This window comes from Xenopus tropicalis, chromosome 6 (genome assembly GCF_000004195.4).
Source record: "Xenopus tropicalis strain Nigerian chromosome 6, UCB_Xtro_10.0, whole genome shotgun sequence".
Classification (NCBI taxonomy): Eukaryota; Metazoa; Chordata; class Amphibia; order Anura; family Pipidae; genus Xenopus; species Xenopus tropicalis.
This window is the reverse complement of record NC_030682.2, coordinates 43444884-43467612: the sequence shown is the minus strand read 5'-3', so window position 1 is coordinate 43467612 and position 22729 is coordinate 43444884. Positions and strand designations below refer to the sequence as shown.

Here is a 22729-nt window from a genome sequence, read left to right as displayed (position 1 = left end):
CCTTAAATGCTGTATTCATTGCACAAGTCAGTTTGTGGCTCAATACAAGGCAAAGTGCTAGAAGTTATATGTGAATGTTGTTCCTACTGGCTTATCTGCAATATGGTACCACCCAGCCAGGCACCATTTGCATGACAAGAAGTACAGAATATTATATAATACACCATTAATCCCCGGGCTCTGCTGTGTCCATGTAAATCAGTAAATAAGCTCTTTTGACTGATTCTGATGTCTGTATTTCACTTTTTGATACATATATACAGAATTAGAAGGGTTAATTGAACTATCCACACACAACAGGGCGTAGCACAGTGCCTAAGAACATCATTTAATACTGTGCCATGCCAGATGCAGGAATACAGCGTGCTTCCTGTGTACATCTAGGTGCAGGAAAAGGTGATGTACCGTGTTAGCCAGTCAAAATGTTACAGGGTAACCCTTTTGAAATAAAAAATAATACATTTATTGATACATTTATTGGCTAACTAAGATAACCATAGCAAGCTTTCAGAACATTTTAGTTCCTTTTTCAAGCTGAATACAATGAAGCTTGAAAAAGGCAGATATATTTATCAGAGAGCACCACAGTTTCATTGTAATCAGCTTGAAAAAGGAACTAAAATGTTCTGAAAAGCTTGCTATCGGTATCTTAGTTAGCCAATAAAGGTATCACCTTTATACCACTTTTTGTTATTTTTTATTTCTAAAGGGTTACCCTGTAACATAGGGAACTTCTATAAATCAGTTACAAGGGGTTAAAGCAAGGCAGCTAGAGGAACTATTTCCCAAGGCAGATAAAATGCAGTTTATTGCTGACTGAGAACATTTGGGCCTTTGCATATTTCTGATGCCCAATGGACGCTTGTGGTTCCCTTGTTTGTTTTTGTGATCACACAGCTTAGTGCAAACTAGACCATAAAATACCAAAGAAATGACTGTACAGTTGTAGGCTTTACATTTTATTTTTATTTGAAATTGTGCATATTGATAATGGGGGAGTTTGTTGGAGCACTAGTACACTAGTTTGGGGTGCAATCCAGGTGGTTCCACAGAGTAGCACCCACACATTGTCCCCCCGATCGCCTGAATGTCAGCCCTATACAGACTGTAAGGAACCACTGTCTGGTCATATTAGCAGTTTTATTAATAAATATGGACTTGTGTCTTTCACCAGTGGTGCTTTATTATCTGCAAAGGACGGGTTCATAAAAACAAAGCACAAAACCCCACTTGATGGACAATTTGTTAAGTCAGCAAGAAATAAAATGTGGACAAATGAAACAACATCTTATAAAATGCACTGGTTCTACAAACCAACAAACACAGTATACATGTGTCCAGGAAATTCATTATACAGCAACAACAAAAGTGCTAATTTATCAGTATTCATGGCCACCTACAGCAGATCAATGCCTGGCCCAGGTATTGGTTTAGCATATTTGCCTTTGCTAATGATGCAATTTGGTCAGTTGCTACAAACCCTGTTTTCTGGATATAGGGCAGTGAATATCAGCGCCTCTGTTCTATGGAACAAGTTAAGATCAAAGGGCTCGGGGAGGGGGGATATAAAAGCATGACGAGGAGAGCTTTGTACAAAAGGGGCACAGTTATACTGCCAAGGTGCTTGGAAATACAAGATACATTTCATACAAATAAACCCTGTGCTCTTGCAAGCTAACAATACTGAAAAGGGTAAATAAACACAAACGCATGAAAAACTTTATTAATGTGGTTCAATGAGGTGATAAATACGTTCTCTGAAAACCTGCTGGAAACACTGAGTTTTATGAAGGGATTGTCCCGAGATCAAAGAAATGACCCAATGAGCAAGCGTTATTGGTTTTGAACTGGTTAACCTCACAAACAATAGCTATTTCTACACATAAAGATCAAAATTACTTTTAGGGGTTTTATATTTTATATATACTCTTATAAACGGAAGCTCTAACACTGTTTAAAAAAAATATTCCACACAGAGTTCCTGCCTTGTAGAATGTAGGGCTCATTTATGTTAGCTAGTGCCAATTGAAAAAGTGTTAAACCATGTAAATTACAGTTTTGTAACTGGCAATGCAGTGTTATGTAAACCCAGGTGGATTAGCGCCCAGTAACTACATGGGGTCTGGCTGCAAATGCCCCAGGCCTACAGCTCGAGGAGCTCATACCATTAATGTGCAGTCGGCACTCACAGATCCAACCAAGAGGCAAAGTTGGTTTGTTTCAAGCAAACATAAGACTTATAACAGCGTGTTTTGTGCCCTAGGGCACTTAATCATAGGCTTGGCATGCTTTGCTGGGTGTAGGCTGTGAGGGGATTTTGGAGGTACAAAGGGTGATAATTATTGTACAACTAACTATGCAGGGCCGCCATCAGAAACTTGCCCCATAATATGGGCTCCCCATGAACAAAAGTGCACAGTAACAAAATTTTGGTCACACCCCTTGTGTGTGCAATATAAACAGCTGATTACGCTATAATAAGCACTGTCATCACTTGATTTGGTTACATGAGTTTTTGCCAAACTGCACAAGTGATCTTGCTGCGGGGACCAATAACTAGTCAGTAGAAGTAGTCAGTAGTAGTAGTAGTCAGTCTATTAATTAGGGGTCAGTGGAGTTTATATGTAAGTTGATATAAAAGTAACGTAAGTTTTTGCATTTGCAAGTTACATAAATAACCAATCAGTCCTCTGCTGAGAAGTTCATGCAGGAGACTCTCATTTAATCCCAATATAAACAGCTGACATTACGCTATAATAAACAGCTCAAATAGTCAAAATAAATAGTTATTGTGCTAATAAGTCAGTCAGCTCAGTGGGGGTGGGACAGTGGAATGTAGGGGTCAGTGGAGTCTGCCCCTGTCAAGCTTCTCTGCATTGTCTTTTGCTTGATACACAAGTTCTGCAAGTTCTTGTGGAAGTTACTTACATTCGCACAAGTTTCGATGTAACTTTATACATAACTTATGCAATTTATGTAATACAGCTGGGCCCCACATCAGATGTAGATTTCACTTGGCCTGGCACAACAGTACCCCTCACCCCCGATGGCGGCCCTGCAACCATGCACACTGCGCTGAAAGCGCTATTACAGCATCGTGCACACTGCACCTCTGAACCTTATTTAGAGAAGCCTAAGTCACCTGCATTTGGGAGCAAGTACCTTTGTGACTAGCACTTTGCATTTTAGCATTAGCAAATGAGCCCTCATGTTCGCTAATGTTTGGCATGCAGTGGCCAGACAAGGAAATCCCATTCAGGTTCAGTGTTCTCCTAATACCCCCCATGAATGTATAAATAAAGTGTGCATTTATTGTTCATGGCCTGGGAAACGACTGGTGTTATTATAGAGGATGGATGCGTGTCCTGTTTTTCCCAGTTACTAACTAAGGCTTGGCTGGAAGTCTGACATGGTATTTACAGGTAAATACAGAGTGTAGCTATAGATAACATCACCAAACCTTAATTTCATTTTGGGGTTGACAAAAAAAATAGTTTCTTTACTGATTAGACATTAAAAAATAAGTAAAGGCCAAGTAAAGGCAAACAAAAGACTCGCTCGGACCTCCGCTCAAGAATGTTTTTCCTCAATTAAACAAGATAAATACATTATGTCTATGAGACATGTCATCATTTACATTTTGGCATCTATTCTGTCCACAGTGCAGCTGAAAATCCAAGTCCAGCAAGTGAACCATCAACTTCATCTCACTGCTTATCTTCCCACCAGCCAATCCAATGGCAGTCCTTCATTTCTTAGAACAAAACGTCTTCATTCTGTATTAGAAGTTGCACGATTTGCTTCTGGTGTCTCATGTCATTTAGAGAGGCGAGTGCATTCTCTTCTGGAGGCCTCATCAGTGTTGGGCCAAACACTATCCCCAGGTTCTCTGATCCCATCAAGTTATCCTTCTCATTCAGTGCAACCCTAGAATGAAGCAGAGTGGTGGAAGTCAATGATTGGCTACTGAGCCACGCTGGCTACCCATTACTCACCTCACCAAGTACATAGAATAGCCATTTGTACCTTTCTACTACTGTATATTTCCACTTGGTACTGTAGAGCCAGGCAGGTATGTAACAGAAATAAACCAGCCAACCGGCTCTTTTTCTCTTTATAGAACACATTAGGGTTGATTCACTAAAGTGCGATAAAACGTGCGTTATTTATAGCGTACGTTAAAAATGTTATTGTGTCTAATTTTTCGAGAATTAACACACGATTCACTAAAAGCATACTTGTGTTAATTTACACGTGATGCTGCTTGCTTTATTTTAGTCACAAAGACTTTTCGTGCGGTATTTGACGGAACGCACGCTAATCAATGCACCCCGTACAAATGGTTGCCGCGTGTGAAAAAATGCATGCCATATTAGCTATACATGCCAATACTTTCGGAAAATTACTGTACTGAAAATGACCATTTCCCTGCAAACTGGAGGCTGCATCACAACACAGACTTGAATAAATCCCACTGCAAAGTCCATATTGTGTTGCCAAAAGCTCATGAACTGTACTTTTCTATAATTACCGCCTGCCCCAAGTAGGTGTTAATTTTTGCACAGACAAATGCGATATTTAGCGCGTCTAAGTGTTTGTGAATCATGCATGCGGTAGCGCGAAATTTAACGCACACAATATGCGACTTAACGCATGCATTAATAGTTTAGCGTATCGCGCGTTTTTTTCCACGTCAATTTTAATGCAAAAAAGCGTGCAATAAAAATTGTCAAACTTTAGTGAATCAACCCTATTATGAGGCTAGAAATCCCAGCCCTGACAACTGCATCCCATGGGACTAGATTTACTAAAAGGCACCAAGTTTTCCTTGTAAAATCTACATTGTCTTAAGCAACGCCAACATTGTTTAAGAGTGACTATTTCCAGGGGAAGAAATTATTCCAGCTAAGACCTAGTTTTGGCAAATGTATCCCTTTAATGTAACAGGACATTTAGCCTCTGGCATCTTTGGACCTGATCATGTGACAGACAGGAACACTTACTTCTTCAGATGGATCATCAGGAACCTGAGAGTCTCATAATGTGCGGGTGGCAGGAGCATAAGCGCTTCATGTATTGCCTCTAGTCTCTCATCTGCATTGGATATCTCTAGAAAATGAATAATAATCACATGCAATATTCAGTTATACACAATAATCAGTTGCTAAAGGGGACCTATCACCCAGGCATAAAAAGCTGTATAATAAAAGTCCTTTTCAAATTAAACATGAAACACATGCTCATGTTTTTTATTAACACATCCATATCCATTATAAAAGCATTTAAAAATCCCAGATGTCAATCATATATTGCCTGCCCCGCCTCTATGCCTAAGGCATAGAGGCGGGGCAGACAGTTACTTTCACTTTGAATTCAGAACTTCTTAGATGTTGCTGCACTCCTCACATTCCCCTTCCCTCCTCACCATCTAAATGTGTAACCAGTGCTTGTACACCTCCCTGTACCCACTCACAGTGAATCCTGTTAAAGAACTATGGCAATTACATTGCAGCATTAGCAGGGCATCTGACATGTCTGGTATACTGTGGGTATAGCTGTTTGCCAACCAGTGTGCAAAAACATGGTGTTGCCCATATGAATTCAGGCAGTTGGGAACCTGTCACCCAGACATAAAAGCTGTTTAATTAAAGTCCTTTTCAAAGTAAACATGAAACCCAAATACATGTTTTTATTAAAACATCCATACCTGTTATAAACACATTTGAAATCTCAGCTGTCAGTCATATACTGCCTGCCCCACCTTTATGCCTCAGGCACAGCAATTACTTGCGTTCATTTCTGCACTTCCTAGATGTCACTGCACTGCTCACATTCCCCTTCCCTCCTCCCTGTCTAAAATGTTGCAGCCTGGGCATAGGCACATGTATCAGGTCCTCCTTCTGGTGCATACACATGATCTTGGGATGCTGACAAGTTTTTCTTGAAAACAGCTTCTACAAAATGGCTGCCACCTGCTTGCTGTAATTATGGATTCCAAAAGGAGGGAATAGGGTTGCCACCTGTCCGGTTTTGGCTCAGACAGCCCGGTTTTCCTTTTTTCCTGCAGGCCCAGTATAAAAATAAAGCGGACAAGAAAGAACTTTACCCCATTCTGTAAATTAGCCCTCCATACTATGGGATCTGGGGTTAAACATGGGGTTTTCTAGATAAAGGAGTTTTCTATTATTTGGATCACCATAATTTAAATCTAAAAAACGAATCTTACTAAAACTAAAAAACTTTCAATTACAAAACAAATTACCATCAGGTAGAAGTTTTTTTTATTACAGAGCAAATTAAAATTTAAAAAAATGTAAACATTTGCTTGAAATGGACTTAATTGGAGATAGATTTTATTTAAGTCTGAGCTTTCTATATATAAGGGTTCCAGGTAAGAGATCCCATACCTAATGCATTCTACATTTTATGGATCCTTAGTTGCACAGGGAATCTGCCATGTGGACTGAATGTGTAGGTATATAACAGTCCCAAAGGGAAAGTTCAGTCAGTTAAACATACAGAATCCATAACAGAAGGGAAATCTGTATAAGCCCTCCTTACTGGCTCTATAGAGTACAGCAAATGTGGGAGTACCCTGCTATCACATGAGACAGTCAAAGAGCACAAGGAAAAAAATAAATAAAACATACCCTTTAATGTTCCCTTACACAGGTTTTTTTTTAAATAAAGTTAAAGATCACAACAAGATATTTTTTTTTAGCACAGGTGGCCTACAGAAAACAAGAACAAAAAGCAGAGGGAATACTGCCTTTTACAAATGTGCAGCACTTACTTGACGCCTCCATAAATTTGTAATACGTGTCATAGGTAATCACTGGAATTGGCAGGTCCCTAAAATAGAGTTTCAGTGCTCCAGTTATGATGTTGATGTCGGGGTAGAGAGTACTGGAGATGTCGGCTCTATCACCATCTAGAAGAGCAAGACAAAGAGTTATAGCCAGTAGCACTGTTCAGTTCGTAGTATGTCTAGTCTGTCTACACATTTATCAAGAGTGCCATTCTTATCCTGGGGATGTCAAAACCTTGACACTATATACTACCCATCATTAACCCAGCTGTTAGGAAACTGCATAGTGGTCAAGCGGGTTTTGTACCTGTACGACAAAATACAATAGGGCTTATGTACAGATGGCAGGCCAGGGTGCAAAGTGCAAAAAAGAGGGGCAAACCCCCATGTTTCACACTCTGAACCCTGCCTGTGGGTGCATGTCCTTGCTTTCTAGTATGGAAGAGGCCTGTAGGCCTTCTCTTTCCTTTTCCCACATGTCCCCTAAGTTGTGCATCTAGACAGGGTTCACCTGCCCTATGGCAAGAACAGGGCTGCCCCACTGTGGTTGTGATCTGCCCCTAGCACTTTGTTAACTCCCCCGCATTGACTCATAGTGCCCTGACAGAATGGGATCAAGTCTTATACTGAGTGTAGAGATGCAGTGCACCAACATAGAGATGCTACGGCATGTTCTTCCCTGGGACTTTGCCCTGTGAATGAGGTGACTGAGTAGAAATGAATCAGCTTCTGTTCCCCTGTATTGTAAGCTAATTAAAATGCTCTGACTGTGATGAAATCTGTCCAACTGGTTTTGAATCAAGTAAACACGAGAAAGAGGCCTGTATTGTGTTGCCTCCTAACAGCCACAATAGCAATGTGTTGGGCTATTAGAAAAGCTTTCATCCTTACTGCCAAACACAAAGAAATTGATTTTTTAAGAAGGGAAAATAAGCCAACAGGTGCACTAATACAGGCCTGGTAGAGCCAGCCCTTTGTTCTGTGTATTTAATTTCTCAGTGAATTGGCTATGTGTAAACAAGCGGAGCAGTGAATGGATTTTGGAAAAGTACCAGTAAAGGGACCGCACCTGCCATATATGATCACAAAACTCCTTCCTCTTCACCACTTCACTATAATCCAATGATGTCCAACCTGAAGCCCTCCTGCTTCTTGTACCCTATTCCTAAACACCCCCCTCACTGTCAAAGTCTGCTGGGAATTTTTTAATTATTCATAGAACTACTTTTTTTAGCTGACAGAAGCTTGAGGCATTTTAGTAGGGAGTACATTATCCTTCAAGTGTTCTTTTATGTCAAAATATTTTTTTAAAAAATCATAATTTTCTAGCATGAGTCTCTGAATCAGATAATCTCATTCTGCATTAAGTTTCATTGCTCTCTTTATTTCGCTTCTCAGACATGTTACTATATAACCAGTCAGTGCACTCACTGTCATGCACAACTCCCAGCACCTTTATCATGTTTGAGCATTACTTTTTTAGCTGTTTGGTGGTCAAAGTGCTTGTAGGTAATATAGAGCACATTCCGAAGTCAACTGTAAATTGTTATTTATATAGGGAATAATGTACCCGCTATTGTAAAATATAAGGATTATAAAGATCAGGTCACTGAACTCCGAGATGACTTCTAATATCCTCAAATTTTACAACAGGGGGTACATGATTTGTAAAAATTTGCGTTTCAGTCAGTGCCGGATTTGAAAATGACGTGCCCCTAGGTGCCATGCTGCCTACTGTGCCCCCACCACACCCACCGTCCACAACACATACGTGCACGCACGCTCCCCCACCCCATAGCATTCATATAATGCGTTAACTTGTGCCCACAGACACCCAGACTGGGCACAGGAGATTCAAATTACTTTTAAAATCTCAAGTGCATCCAGTCCCTAGCGTGTCAGGTTTTTGTAGGAACAAGAAAATAGAGATGCAGCTGGGTGGCATGCCACCCCAAAAGCCATACCACCCAAGGCCTTCCGACAAATCTGGGCCTGGTTTCAGTGACTCGTGACAAATATTACATTACTGAGCACCCAAGCAGGTACTGTTATCTACCAAAGACAGTGGAAGACCCATTTAAATGAGCAGCAAGCGACTGCCTGCGCTGAACAGTGCTGTGATTCATCCTGAGCAGACTACAGCCACGGCCATATCCATATGCCTAATATCCCTAAAATACTTTTATTTGTCAGCTCCTATTGTCTTTATGGAAAAACAAAGGGACTGCCTCAAAGCAATGCAGGGGTTAACTTGGGTAATAGTCAAGTGAAACTCTTTGGAAATCCTGAGAGGTTTTTCTTTGAACATAATTCGTACATAAACTATGAACGCTGCAGAACTAGACCTACTACTCTGTCACCAATCGAAAGGCTATGAAAAAGAAAGGGAAGCAAAATACGTTTTCTATTGTTCTTGAATACTGGGTAAGTTAAAGGATAAATGAAATACTTGCAGTGACAATGATACATTGATGTGCAGAACTGATTTAAAGAAACACTACAAAGTCACTAGGAGTGGCAAAGGCAAACATACCTCGATCAAAGGACATTTTTACATCTTCGATGTGCTCAGTAAATCCAGAGACTCTGTACAGACCCTCTGACTTTAGACCTAGGACGAGGCAAGCAGAAAGGAAAGAGACAGTTGGATGGGAAAGCTTGATACACAAAGTATTGTAAAGGCAACAGCACAGAAGCAGATTCAGGCATTTAGCCTTCTGCTGTTTTCTCCTTTTATTAAGATTTGCACCCAAGTCCCACCCCTGCAGCCTATCTTGTGAAAATTCCAGTACAAGCGATTTTGAAACAATTCTCACCCAAAAATACACACAAGTGGTGTTTTAGGTCAAGAGTCACATTAATATCACCTCTTCTGGTGTTTTAATGCAATCCTTGCCTTTAAATGCACCTTATTGGTATTTTTACATAATTTACTAGGGAACTAGTAAGAAATACTACTCCATTTACAAGCATTCTTATCATTATTAAGAACTGCATTTTTTATAAATATTCTGATATTCCATGCTGTTTAGGCTCATCTGGAAGACATATTTTCAATCTCAATATCCCTCTGTTTATTCTAAAACATCTTTATGTTTGGCATTTAAATGTTGTAATTTACCAGTACATTGTGTACAGATACCGAGCTGCAGATATGATCAGAACTAAAGGAGGGGAAGCCCTGGGCTATGCCGGCAATCCTGTTTGTACTCAGCTGCTCAGGCGTGTGTTACTGGGGAACACCGAAAGGGATTCTGTATGCTCAGGGGCTGGTGTAGGAGGAGTCAAGAACAAAACCCTAGCCAACATACAAATATTCTGCAGGCTTTTTCCAGGTACTAGGGGTATTTGTTACAGAAGACAGACCCACAGGGGCACTTGCACACTTACCTACTGGCACTGTCTGGTGTAAGAAAACTTTTATTTAAACTCAGGCACAGATTTTGCACTAAATATACCTGAAGCAACAACATATTTTGCGGCACTGTACAATAAATGGGTGTATATAGTGAACATACACATTACAACTCACAAGAATTAAAGAGGCCCTGTCTAATGGAGCTTACACTCTACCAGTCAGTGAAATATTATGCACAGCTTGAAAAGCTGCATTTTACAGGGTTTTATACAGGTTCTGTCCCTACCTCAAATATATTAAACTGACCAACCACCAAAAGAAACTATTTCTATGGGAAATTTATATGAGCTCAGGACTGCAAATATTTGGATATGTGGCAATGATACAGCTCTGCCATGCTGGTGGCAACATCAGGATCACATTCAAGGCAGCTCTCTGTGTTAAATCATTGCTACTTTCTGGAAAAAGACAAAACACAGACAAATGGAGATCCTTCTTTTTCTGTTTGCCGTAGTTGCAAGTCAAATTGAAATATACATAACCACTAATTTATACATCCATGGGTGCCCCTCTATCTGTGGCAAGGCCCTATACCTTTGGTGCAATTAAAGAGTTGGAGTCTAGCCCTTGATTAATGTATTTTTGTGACCCCACATGGGGTCAATAACACAGCCCCTCAGATAGGGAGTGACCCCTGCATTGCAGAAGTTCATGACCCCCTGTAAATGCTGGATTCTGCCCCCCCCCCCATGGCATTCTAGAGAAACCTGTCATGTATTCATTTCTCTGAGCTACTAAATAAGATTGGTTGTCCCGAGTCCTATTCCATTGGTAGCCATGTTACTAAGACTCCATGTTACTACAACTCCAGCCTGTCCCAAGCTTCCGTCACAAACAGGAATTACAGCGTGCAGCTGTGTGATACATGATGGGATCAAGCTACAATTATAAATAATCACTCACTTCTTTTTATAAATGTCATCAATATTTAACTTATTAAACATCTAGCAAGTTAAACATTAAGCTCCTCAAACCCTTTCACTAAAGAATCTCTAAGTACAAAAATCATACTGTATATTAGTGAGTTGATTTACAAAGTGGCAGAGTCACATGCAACTAAATAAAAAAACATGAAACTCTAAGATGAAAAACAAGTTATTTTCCTGACCTCTTCCTTCAATCTCCTGGATGCACATATCCACCACCATAGGCCTGGGAGTATTGTGTGCTTTCACTAGGGTGGTCAGGTCGCAGCTGTAGACTTTCTTTATGCGCTTCAGGTCCGGCTGACAGTCGTTGGGTACATATTTGGAACACTGCTTATGTACATTCAGCCCACAGTCTGCAAAGAAACGTTATTATTAAGAATATTAAGAATTTTTAGCATTTATTTGCAATAAGAATTAGATTAAAGTCAGCAGTTTGAATGAAAGACTGAAAGATGAATAAAATAGGATCTAAATAAGAAAATAAGTATTACAAATTAACAATAAAATTGTGGCCCCAGAGACCAAAAGTTTTTTTGTTTCAGGGGGCCAGTGACCCCCATGTGCAAGCTGGAAACATGCAGAAGAGGAATAAAAATAATTTAAACAACTCTAAAAAAAAATAACCAATTGAAGATTTGCTAGGAACAGCACAATGTTAAACCACCCCTTTAAGCCATTTGAGGATATACTCAAGGCTGGAATGTACTGGTATAGGGGTCATCACCAGAAAGGGCATCTCCAGTCATTTCTACCTGGCATACTCTATACACAGGGAATCAATAACTAGCAATGAATACAGCCGTGGAATTGAAAGGACCCCCAATTTTGTGCCTAAATTTAAATGCTTTTGTAAATGCCTGAAATGGAAGCCTAAAACCCACTCAAGTATAATTTCCCAAAGCATTTGGATATAATATCATATGGAATTAACAGCCAATGACTCACGCACAAAATAATGGCCTTGGTCTTTTTCTTGACACAAAGTTAGAATATTTAGCAGGGGGAATTCCATTCAGTGTTGGGGTTTTTTTGCTTTTATTGAAGACCACAAAATAATTGGTTGCACTTAAAATCACTGTAGGAGTTTTATATTTGATTTATAATATAAAAATACATTTCTAAATGAATGACAGTCATAATTTTTAAATTTGCTGTGATTTCTTTAGGTTTTGAAAAAAGATTTCTATAGGCTGATATGTGATTATGTTGCTGATAATCCTCATTTTTTCTTTAACTGGTAAATGGAAAAGCAAATTCAAAATTTGCTGTTTGAGGGCTTCCACCAGCCAGCAAACCCACAGGGGCGTTCATAGCTACCCTGTCAAACTTGGTAATGAAGTGATTTGCAGCTCACTACTTCAGCAGTAATAAAAGATTTTCTTGGAGAGCTTCTCACTGGGGAGAAGAGGAACCACAGAAAGTAGCTTGGGATCCAGGACTCTTGCCGACTACTTCTGGTGCTTCTCACTCTCCCAATATGAAAGGTCCACAGAGATCCTAATGTAGCATAAACCCATTTACTCATAGTTGCCTATATGACTCCAGCTGCAAAATAGAAATTATATTATTTCCTTAAACAATGTGCTGTTTTTGATTGGCCGCTTCATCTCATCTTATATTTATGCCTAAATGTAGTCAGTCATCATGTCATCATGTAATCCCTGCAAAATTTACCCAAATAATCCATGAACCAGGGATAAAAAAATTTCAACAAATGAGAAATAGCTCTCCTCATAATTGAAAAAACAATGAAGAGTAAGAGAAGTGAACGATACACCCTTGTGTCCTGAACTGTCTGTCTCGGCATCCCTGTCATGTGAAAAGATGTCAAAACAATCTTCAGAGAAAGCTCTTCTGTAGTTTGAAGGGAATATTTTACATTTCTGCACATCAAAGGCAGCTTTCTTCTTCCTCTGTCCATGATGATGCTGCAGTTTGAGGATAAGTACATGCAGATACAGGATCACCCTTTATGTGTTTGTTGTTGTTGTGGGTAATTACTAGCACTTCTCGAAAACTTAATCAAATGTCTAAAGGTGGCCATACACGGACCGATTTTTTACTTACAAACGACCGATTCCCGAACGATCCGATGCTATCGTTAAGTTATCGTATAGTTGTACGAACGATCGTCGGCCCACTAAACGAGCCGACATTATCGTCCCCAAAATCGATCGGCCAGGTTTAAAAATTTTGGTCGTTTAACGATAAAATCTGCCAGTTGGTGTGAGTGTCAGACATTTGTCTTTCAACGATTGTTCTCTGCGCATGTCACGATTGCCAGCAACGACATCGATCGTACGTAGATGTACGATCGTAGGTATTTTACGATAATGATGCAACAAAATCTTTCCCGAATTATTGTTGCCCGTGGATGGCATATCGTATGGGAACTCGATCGCCATACGATCGTTTGTCGATATAATCGTTCATCGCACAACGAGCGAAATCGCCTCGTGTATGGCCACCTTAAAGAATAGACAGTGTTCAATCATGGATTCAATCTATGGCTTCACACAGAAAGGACTGAGAAAGGGTTAAATAATGGAATGGCTTAATGTGATGCAAATGATCACAAGTTGCAGTTCACCTGTAACAATCATACAGTACAGTAAATTGTGGGACCCAAGTGGCAAACTTCAGTAGGAAAGGACCAGTGCAATAACCCTTCCCTTCTTTTCCTTCTTTATCATCTTCCTTTTCTCTCATTTGTTCTAGTTACTTAATGTTTTTATTAGTTTCCTTATAGAAATATGTTCTGTGGCACCTAGGATTATCACAAGGAAATTGCACTGACAGATAACACTGGGTGAAGTGCACTGGAGATTAATGTTACTAGCGTGCTATAACTCTCAACAAACACAAAATTCCACCCAGAGAACCAGCCCTGTGTGGCACGAGCCTAAAGGTGGCCATACACAGGCAGATTTAAGCTGCCAGTTCAGGTCCTTTAGACCAATTCTATGGATGCCCGATGGGCCTATCTGACCAATATTTGGCCTATAATTGGCCAGATATCGATTGAGCGGGTTTGATTTTCCCATCAGATCAAGACCACATCAGCTCATAAATGTGGTTCTCTCTCCGACGGGTCCTATTCCCATCATTGTAATTTGACTGTTTAGCCCGACTGTCAAACCATCAAATTACTCTGATATTATCCACCTTAGGTGGGCATATCGGTGGAAAGATCCACTCCCTTGGTGTCCTCGGCTAACAAGCAGATCTTATAGTGTATGGCCACCTTAAGACACACAAAATGTAACAGAATTTTACTTTACACTGAAAAATACCAAGAGAGATGCCTGTACAAACAGAAACATGAGATAACAATCGATGTGGTTGCCCTTAGTTTCAAAGTACCTTTTTACAAGGGTTCAGGAGAGGTTTATGAAAACAGAAACACAATATGAGCATAGCAAATAACTGTGATTTTTTATGCATCTTGCAACAGCCAAGTTCTGGTTTGCTTCTAAAAAGCACCCCAGTCTCATCAATAAACATTTGTAGGGATACAATGGCTTTGTTGTATGGTTTTGTTGTAAATCTTGTTTTAAAGTTGGCACTGGCAGTAAAATCCATGTGTAAAATATCTTGATTGTAATATTTACAAAGTACTAAAACTGACTTGATGTACTATAGGGTAATTGTTGGCTATAGGATGAGGTTTTCCTTAAACTTTTGGGTGCTGATAAAGTTTTGTAGCTTTAATCATCCCCACACCAATAATGACACAATTTGCAACCACATGTAATTCAGTGTAAATAGTGCACATACTACTTGGAACACTGCATTGTACGCACAAAACTATCTCAATCCATTGGATAAATAAACAATGTTTTGTGAATAAGTGTTTATATTTGTGATATTTATTAGAGACTAACACCACACAACGCTCCTCTTAAGACTGGCATTTCAAGGAGAAAGAAAGGTAAAAACTAAGTAAGCTTTATCAGAAAGGTCTATGTAAATACAACCATAAGCACTCACAGAAACGCTGCACTGAGTCATCTATCAAAAGAAACACATAATTTCTTGTCTCCTTTTTTGTAAACATTTCCTTTGGGTATCTGACTTCCTCTCAGAAAAATCCTTCATTCCCCAGGCCAGAGTCTGCCCAGTTCCCTCCTCTCTCTGCTCTCCTGCTCCCCCCCTCCGATAAGAATTCATAAAACTCACTCCCCCCAGCCTTACAAATCAGGTAGTGCCTGGATTGACAGACTGGGAAATCAACAGGAGAGTGCATGAACAAAGAGAACTAATAGATTGCTTTGTAGTTTTTAGGGCCACTGTCCTTAGTAACCATAACAACTGAATGCTAGGTTTGTGAGACGTAGAATAAAAAAGACAAATAAAAATACTACACCTAAATGGAGACTCACAGGGCTCCGGAGCACCTTATGTCACCTGGCACTCCTAGTCCCACCTATGTGGCACCCTTCCTGTATATGTGGCAGGCTGCAAAGCTTCTGGGAAGGAGAGAGGCAGGTCCTTTAAAGTTAATTTCAGTAGAACTTTTGATTCAATTACTGGCGTTATTATAATAAGGCAAACTCATTTTGTATCTTACAGAATATATATGATTATAGATGATTATGTATTATACAAAATATATACTACATGACTTATTTATTGGGATTTTGCATGAATATTACAGAGAATATTAAAATAAGAGATATATTGGAAGTAAGCCAGTTACATCATAAAAAATTAACTATAAAACTGTACATGCATTAAGGCACCAATGCCCTCTAGGGGACAAAGTGCATGAACAACATGGCAACTGGTAACCCTAGTTCCATACAAACCTAGTTTCACAGGCAGTGGTAATGATATCCCTAGGGACGAAAGACAAATGCAAAAATATTTTTGATAGTTGTTGTTGTTCAGCATATATATTTGATCAAATGTAATTTTGTGTACATATATTAGGAAATTAGGAAGGACTGATGGGCTTTGAGCTTGCCAGTGGCCCACTATGGCTTGAAGCAGCTAGGAGCTCCTCTGGTTGATCAGTCTGACACTGTGCTTTAACTTAGAACTTATAGAGTTAAGTCCATAGTACTGCTAAGGTATATAACCTAGATTTCTTAATGAGCCAGATTAAAATGAGTTATGTTATTTCCCTTAAAGGTACTTCATACTTGGAATGAAGCTGCTTTTAGGGAATACTAATCCACTTGTGACAGACATTTCCCCTGATAATAATTTGGCTTTTGATAAATTAGCAACTACATGTTTCCTCTGTAAAAAATAAAGCAAACATTGTTTCAAGGAAGGCAGAAACAGAATAAACTATTGGCCACTAACAAAACACACGCACCCTGCACCATGGCACTCCTTCCACTATTGTCTCATATAACATTTATATTTAATCCTATGACTCTGATGCCCTTTCCTCCTATAGAAAATACTGTATGACCTGTTCTGCAGATAAGTAAGAGTCAAGTACCTCAGAGATGGAATAGACTTGTAATATCACAGCAAGAAGGATCACAATGCCGGTTTTGCTTCAGCTAGAATCATATTGATTGTGGCCGGATTGTTAGGCTGCAGTATCACAGCATGTAAAATCTCAGCTCTGAGCATAATTAAATATTGCCGCTCTGATACAGACTAATTCAACTGCAGGCTATGAAATAACAATGCTTAATCATTCATTCTGTTTGACATCGAGGAAAAGATGAATCAAATTGCTAGTGAAGGTCTGGATGTCTGACTGGGGAGCAAACCCAAGTGAAGTCAAGCATCACTTATTACAGAGATTCCAAGAGACTATCTATCCTAATGCTGAAGGGCATTCATTTATCTAATATAAGGTTTGCATATCAAATAAGTCACCATTAGAGTGTTAGCACTGTCAGAATGTGTAAGAATTAAAGAGGATGCAATCATTTGTGACAAAAAATAAATAGGCTGCATGTTTAAGGCTGCAAATAAAGGATGAAACTAACAATACATGGGAAGTAAAAGGGCATACTTCCCTTGCTGGGCATCCACACCCTATATGTCATGTATAAGCAGAAACTGAACAGGACTGACATTATGTGGCACATTAGGTTTTCTGAAGAAATCTAATTAAAAACAAAGGCAAAACGAGGAGGGAAGAAAAGGGACCATGCTTTTGGTTACACTTAAGTACTGCAAGGCACCTACCAGATAACAAGCCTCAGAAGATGGAGTCATTATAGCAAATCCAGAAAAGAAATTAGCATTATCTAATGCAGCAATCTTAATGGTTAAAAAAGAGGGTGTAAATAATAGAACTCCTTTGAAGGCAGCAGGTGTTACAGAGATACAAGTGGGGGTCCTAGATGAACAGTTCCCTGGAGGTACAGGAGATTAAAATGGATTTTAAATAGACCAGCAGCTGAGAGATATAATCAGCAATAAATGAGCTTAGTCCACATCTATCCATCTAACACACATATATCTGTGTTACTGAAACATGAAAAGGAAAGACACCCAGTCTGCTAATATATAAAGTACATTCTGGTTCCTGATACCATATACCAACAATGATTATTGCCACAGTATATTTTAAGGATATTTAAGGATATGTATATTTAAGGGAAATTACACTATAAAAACATTTTTGGTTAAAGGACAAAATGTAATTGTAAGCAACTTTCGTTACCTGAGCAACGGACTCCCTGAGCAATGAGACCCCACATGAAATTGGCACAGTATTCACACCAGTGTGGCCCCCGGAACGTGTGAACCTGAAATGTAAAAAGAAATTTGTTTAAGTGGACAGATGGTCAGTCAGACCAAACACAAAATACTACATAACAAAAAGTAACAAAAAAACCATTATAAAGCTGCCCTTGATGCTGGAGGACCAAGCTACTGGCATGGTTCAATGTCCCCTCTATGTACTGCTGAGTAATGCTGTTCTTGACATCATTACTCAACACTAACTTATGGCCCATCAAAAAGAAATCTTCTCATTAATATCCTATTTAGAACAAAATAATCTATGAAGGACTATTTTCTGTTCTCATTTTATAATATTACCCAACCAAAAATTTTATATGTTCACTTGTAAAAAATCTTTTAACCACACAATATATAGTTTGGGTTCCCATTCTGAGATTATTTTAGAAAAAGTTATTAGGCCGTGGGTCCTAATAGTATCGTGCAGCAATCAATTATAAAATATATTAAGGATCCACTTAACACAATCAGTAGTTTTAACTCCAAATTTAAATTAAGCAGTGGAAGTATATACTACATGTTTTGGGTCCAAAAGTTGTAGTGTGTACTTACTAATTACTGATTAATTCAACTTTGCAACTGCTGATTGTGCTCAGTGGGGGCACTAAACCCTGCTGCACAGCGCAGCTCAACCAAACTTTACTCAGCTGTCGCTGGACTACAAATCCCAGAATAATGTAACATATAATTATGAGGCATACTGGGAGCTGTAGTCCAGCAACATCTGGGTTGTATTCTCTCCAGTGACTGCGGCAGCATTGAAATGCAAAACAATCCTCCAAAAATGTACTAAATTACTATTATTTACATGTAGCTGTATCAGCTATGTGGCCATGGGGGGATCAAAAACGGTGAATCCTATTGTTTAAATCTCAGGTCAATGGTAAAATTTTGTTTATGTAAAACATGACTCCATACACAGGCCAATAAGTAGCAACTTGGTCTGGAGAGGCAGAGCCAGCAGTAAATAAGTTGGTGTAAGGAGTTATCAGTTGTAGTTATCTTGGCCTTTTATGTATAAATAGCTAATATACCCAGCAGAACATTAGAACGACAAACTATGCAGCCATTTATGCTAGTGAATTTAAATTATTTATAGGCAGATACAGAAGAAACGGTGGGCTAGTGATAACCCCTAAATCTGGTCACTATCCATGGCAGGTAATGCATGTGTAGCAGACAATGTGTAACAGACTGAGGGTTAAATACTGACAGGCTGAAATGTGTCTTTTACCTTTCAAACAATAGTCTCTTCCTAAATGACCCTATTTTTTGCTTATATTTTGAATGAACGCCATCAAAGCTATACGTAAATGTCATGTGATTAAAGGCTGCCTTGTCTGATGAAAGGATTTTAAAAACTAACCTACTTAAATTGCTTGTGGTTTTTTTTCCAGATGCTGGCAATTCTTTTTCATTCCAACATTCTACAGAAATGTGGCAAGACAAACATGTGAACCAACTCAAAAAGTCTCTATTTCTTCCCTATGGGAATGGATACAGGTCAGTTTAGAATCTAAAGAAAGTCATACAATCTTTGTCTTGCCACTATCTAAACTTTACATGGGGGCAAGACAAAGGTTGTATGACTTTTTGGGATTCATATCCTCTCAGCACAGTTGTGACTAAAGATGCCCATTAAAGAGCAGACATTCATTGCTTTGCTTAATTGAGCTTTTTTCTGCTGGCCTGTTTATAGGCCTTTAATGACTCTCAGATTTGGTGTGGTTTCTGTTTAGGCAACCCTTTAATGTTATAGCTGTCCAATTGATGAGCAAATAGATCAGCTTTATTTTGGCTACCACATGGGTCTAGTACTGATAGGGCAATGCACCAGGGCAAATGTGTCCCTATACTATATATATATATATATATACATACACACAGGTATATAACCCTTTGCCAATATTGTTCTATTAAACAATATCTTCTTAAATAACATTCAAGTTAAAAATACAGCAATGGGTAACCTGTTATGCAGAATGCTCTAAAACCAGCAATGCCAACCAAGGAAGCCTATTATTAAATAAGCAATTCTTTATTCTTGCCAGATTCACTGTTGTAGCTAATTTTAACTCTCTCAAAATGAATCTATGCTGATAGCAGTACAAATGTATTCATTATTTTTTAATGTATTCATTTATTCATTTAATGATAAAATATTTTCAACAACTTACATTACAATAAAGCAACTAAAACAATGGATTTGCTTTGTAAGGGGGGCATGTAAATGTACATGATTCTATGCCAAATAAATAATATCAAATGAAATGGCTAAATTAGCATTGACATTGTACCAGCATGGCAGAGTTCTAACTAAAGGTTAGAGATGTATTTAAGTGGTTAGCTTTAAACGTAATTGGTCCACTGTAGATGAAACAGTACAGAGAGTTGTGATTATGGGTTATATTTTGGAACAGAAACCTACACTTTCATATAATGAAGAGATGAGGTATAGCAGAATAAAATGCTACTTAATTGTAGTGAATAATCATATTTGTGAGTTGTTTCACTCATATATTTGTCTCTTTAACCCAAGGCAGCGGAGGCTTTAACTCATGCACTGATCATTTTATAAATAATTGGTAGGTGCCATGGTTGGTAAATGTAGTGGCCACGGGGTTTGTGGATTAATTTTGTGATTAATCCTGTTAGTAACATGGCAGTGATGGAACTGAGAGAATAACAAGACAAGGATGTACTTTTTTTGTGATGCATTCCCTAACTGTCTTGTGTATTCCTTGCTATGTTAAATATTAAAGGAGAAGGAAAGCCTAAGTCACTTGGGGGTGCCAAAATATTAGGCCCCCCCTAATTGACTTTAATCGCTTACCTTGTACCCCGGGCTGGTGCCCCTGTTAGCAGAAAACAGCACCAGCCCGGGGTAACTGTAGCGAGCGCTTCCTTCTTCCGTGTTTTTTCTGCCGGTAAAATCCCTGGGCCAGTGCATGTGCATTAGAGTGAAAAGCCGACTTTGTTGTTAAAGTTCGGCTTTTCACTCTACTGTGCAATTCGCCAACCTGGAAGGAGGAAGCGCTGCAGCTACCCCGGGCTGGTGTGTTCTCTCTTAACAGGGGCACCAGCCCGGGGTACAAGGTAAGCGATTAAAGTCAGTCGGGGGGCCTAATATTTTGGCACCCCCAAGTGACTTAGGCTTTCCTTCTTCTTTAACATGATTGCTGTTTTATGAAAAACAGAGACTTTAAGCAAGATTTAGAGATATATATATAAGATAGCATCTTTAATTTTTTACAGAGCAGTAATGATGCTCACCATTCGGCAAAAAACATAACAACGATGCTCTCAGATTTAACACTTAACTTTGTGTTCTGTAAAAACTAGGCTAATGTCACAATAGGCTGTTTCTCCTCCTGCACGGAAACACACACAAAGAAACAGCCAATGGGAGCAGAGCCACACCCACCTATCCACTACAAGGTTAGTGTGCACCAAGCGATCGCACATCTACCAATTTTTCATCTGACATTGGTCAGAAATTGATCGAGCAGGCTTGAAAAATTTTCGTCATTAGCCATGAAATTTGCCCAAGCAGGTAGTTTCCCTAGTTCAACTAGATAATATTGCTTGAAATGGTTGTTTTCGTTAATGCACAAATCCTTCCCCATAACTACTTCAATCATATATAGAATAATTACAATGATTCTGCAAAATTCCACATCAGCAGCTAGGGGCAGCTTTGGGGGGATGTTTGCCAATTGCAGAATAACATTGCTTTCTGGAGTCATATTTCTGTTTTCATATGGAAAACTAAACCTTCACAAAGATAACTCATTCATCAGCACTGGCCAAATATTCATGCCAAAACCCACCTCTGCTGGAAACTTTCCTTTCATTTTTCTACTTTCCAGCAGAAAACTGGTTTTATTGTGTCTGAGAAATGTAACTTCCATTCGGCAGAGTTGAAGAAGTGCATACTTTCCCAGGATCTCAGCGCACATACTTCTACAGACTTCCGACCTCTTTTCCCAGAAGAACCACATGAGTCAAATGTTTTGTGTAAATTCGCATTTACCAAGTTTGGCTGCATACAATAACAGTTATTCAGCATTCGGACAGATGGGATGTTTTACTGTAACAGTGTGTGGGCACAAGGGATCTACATAGGAGCATGTTGAAAGCATTAAGTTATCTTAGTTAAGGATTCCTTTTTTTTTTACTGTAGGCCTGTTTAAACTTGTGTGTTTACTAACTAAAATAAACTTGTATTATTATTGGTTACTAATACATTTAACATTTATATATGTATAAATGTAATATAAACCAACCAGAAATTCATTTTGACCAGCCTACTCTCAGAAAATGAGTGCAAAGGTCTTAAGATAGGGCTGCCCCCCACCCAGGGACACAAGTGTGAATTTTATAGGAGGCTTATATCCCCCTTATTATTTCCATTTTCAATGTGCAGTTATAATGAAGCAGACAAGTTCAAAGGAAATGAGAGATAAACAATCCCAGTGAGTCTGTAAGAGAGCGCTACTAATGTCTCAAAGTGGACTTGTTTAGATTAGATTTATTGAATTCCTGACAGAGCATGGCTGCTCACAAGTCCCAGATACACTAGTGATGCACGCTAGAAACAGTGACGTCTTTGCTTATTTATAAACCATAACTGTGGGACTCATTTACTAACACTGTGCATATCTACCCTGTTTGTTATTTGGCTTACAGTAGACCAATAAGAAACACATGCTGAATGAATGCTATGGGTTACTGCAGTGAGGCCAAAGGTTAGTCTCTATATACATCTGTAGGGAGTAATAAAACCTGGAGGGCCCCTGGATTTTTGGAGTATTTTCATGCCATCTAGCCTGACCTACATATTGTGCACACACCTGC

At 39.1% G+C, this 22729-nt stretch overlaps 1 protein-coding gene across 1 annotated transcript in view; it reads right to left on the bottom strand.

The window, feature by feature from the left end:
* Window positions 1-946: 946 nt before the first annotated feature.
* The window catches only part of chn2 (chimerin 2), a 154646-nt gene continuing 132863 nt past the window's right edge, over window positions 947-22729 (bottom strand). The window contains exons 8-13 of the mRNA XM_002933382.5: window positions 17793-17877; window positions 11335-11508; window positions 9342-9419; window positions 6794-6931; window positions 5004-5109; window positions 947-3927 (exon numbers count right to left, since the gene is read on the bottom strand). Of these exons, the coding sequence (XP_002933428.2) occupies window positions 3756-3927; window positions 5004-5109; window positions 6794-6931; window positions 9342-9419; window positions 11335-11508; window positions 17793-17877 (753 nt within the window). The 3' untranslated portion in view covers window positions 947-3755. The remainder of the gene's footprint in view (window positions 3928-5003; window positions 5110-6793; window positions 6932-9341; window positions 9420-11334; window positions 11509-17792; window positions 17878-22729) is intronic.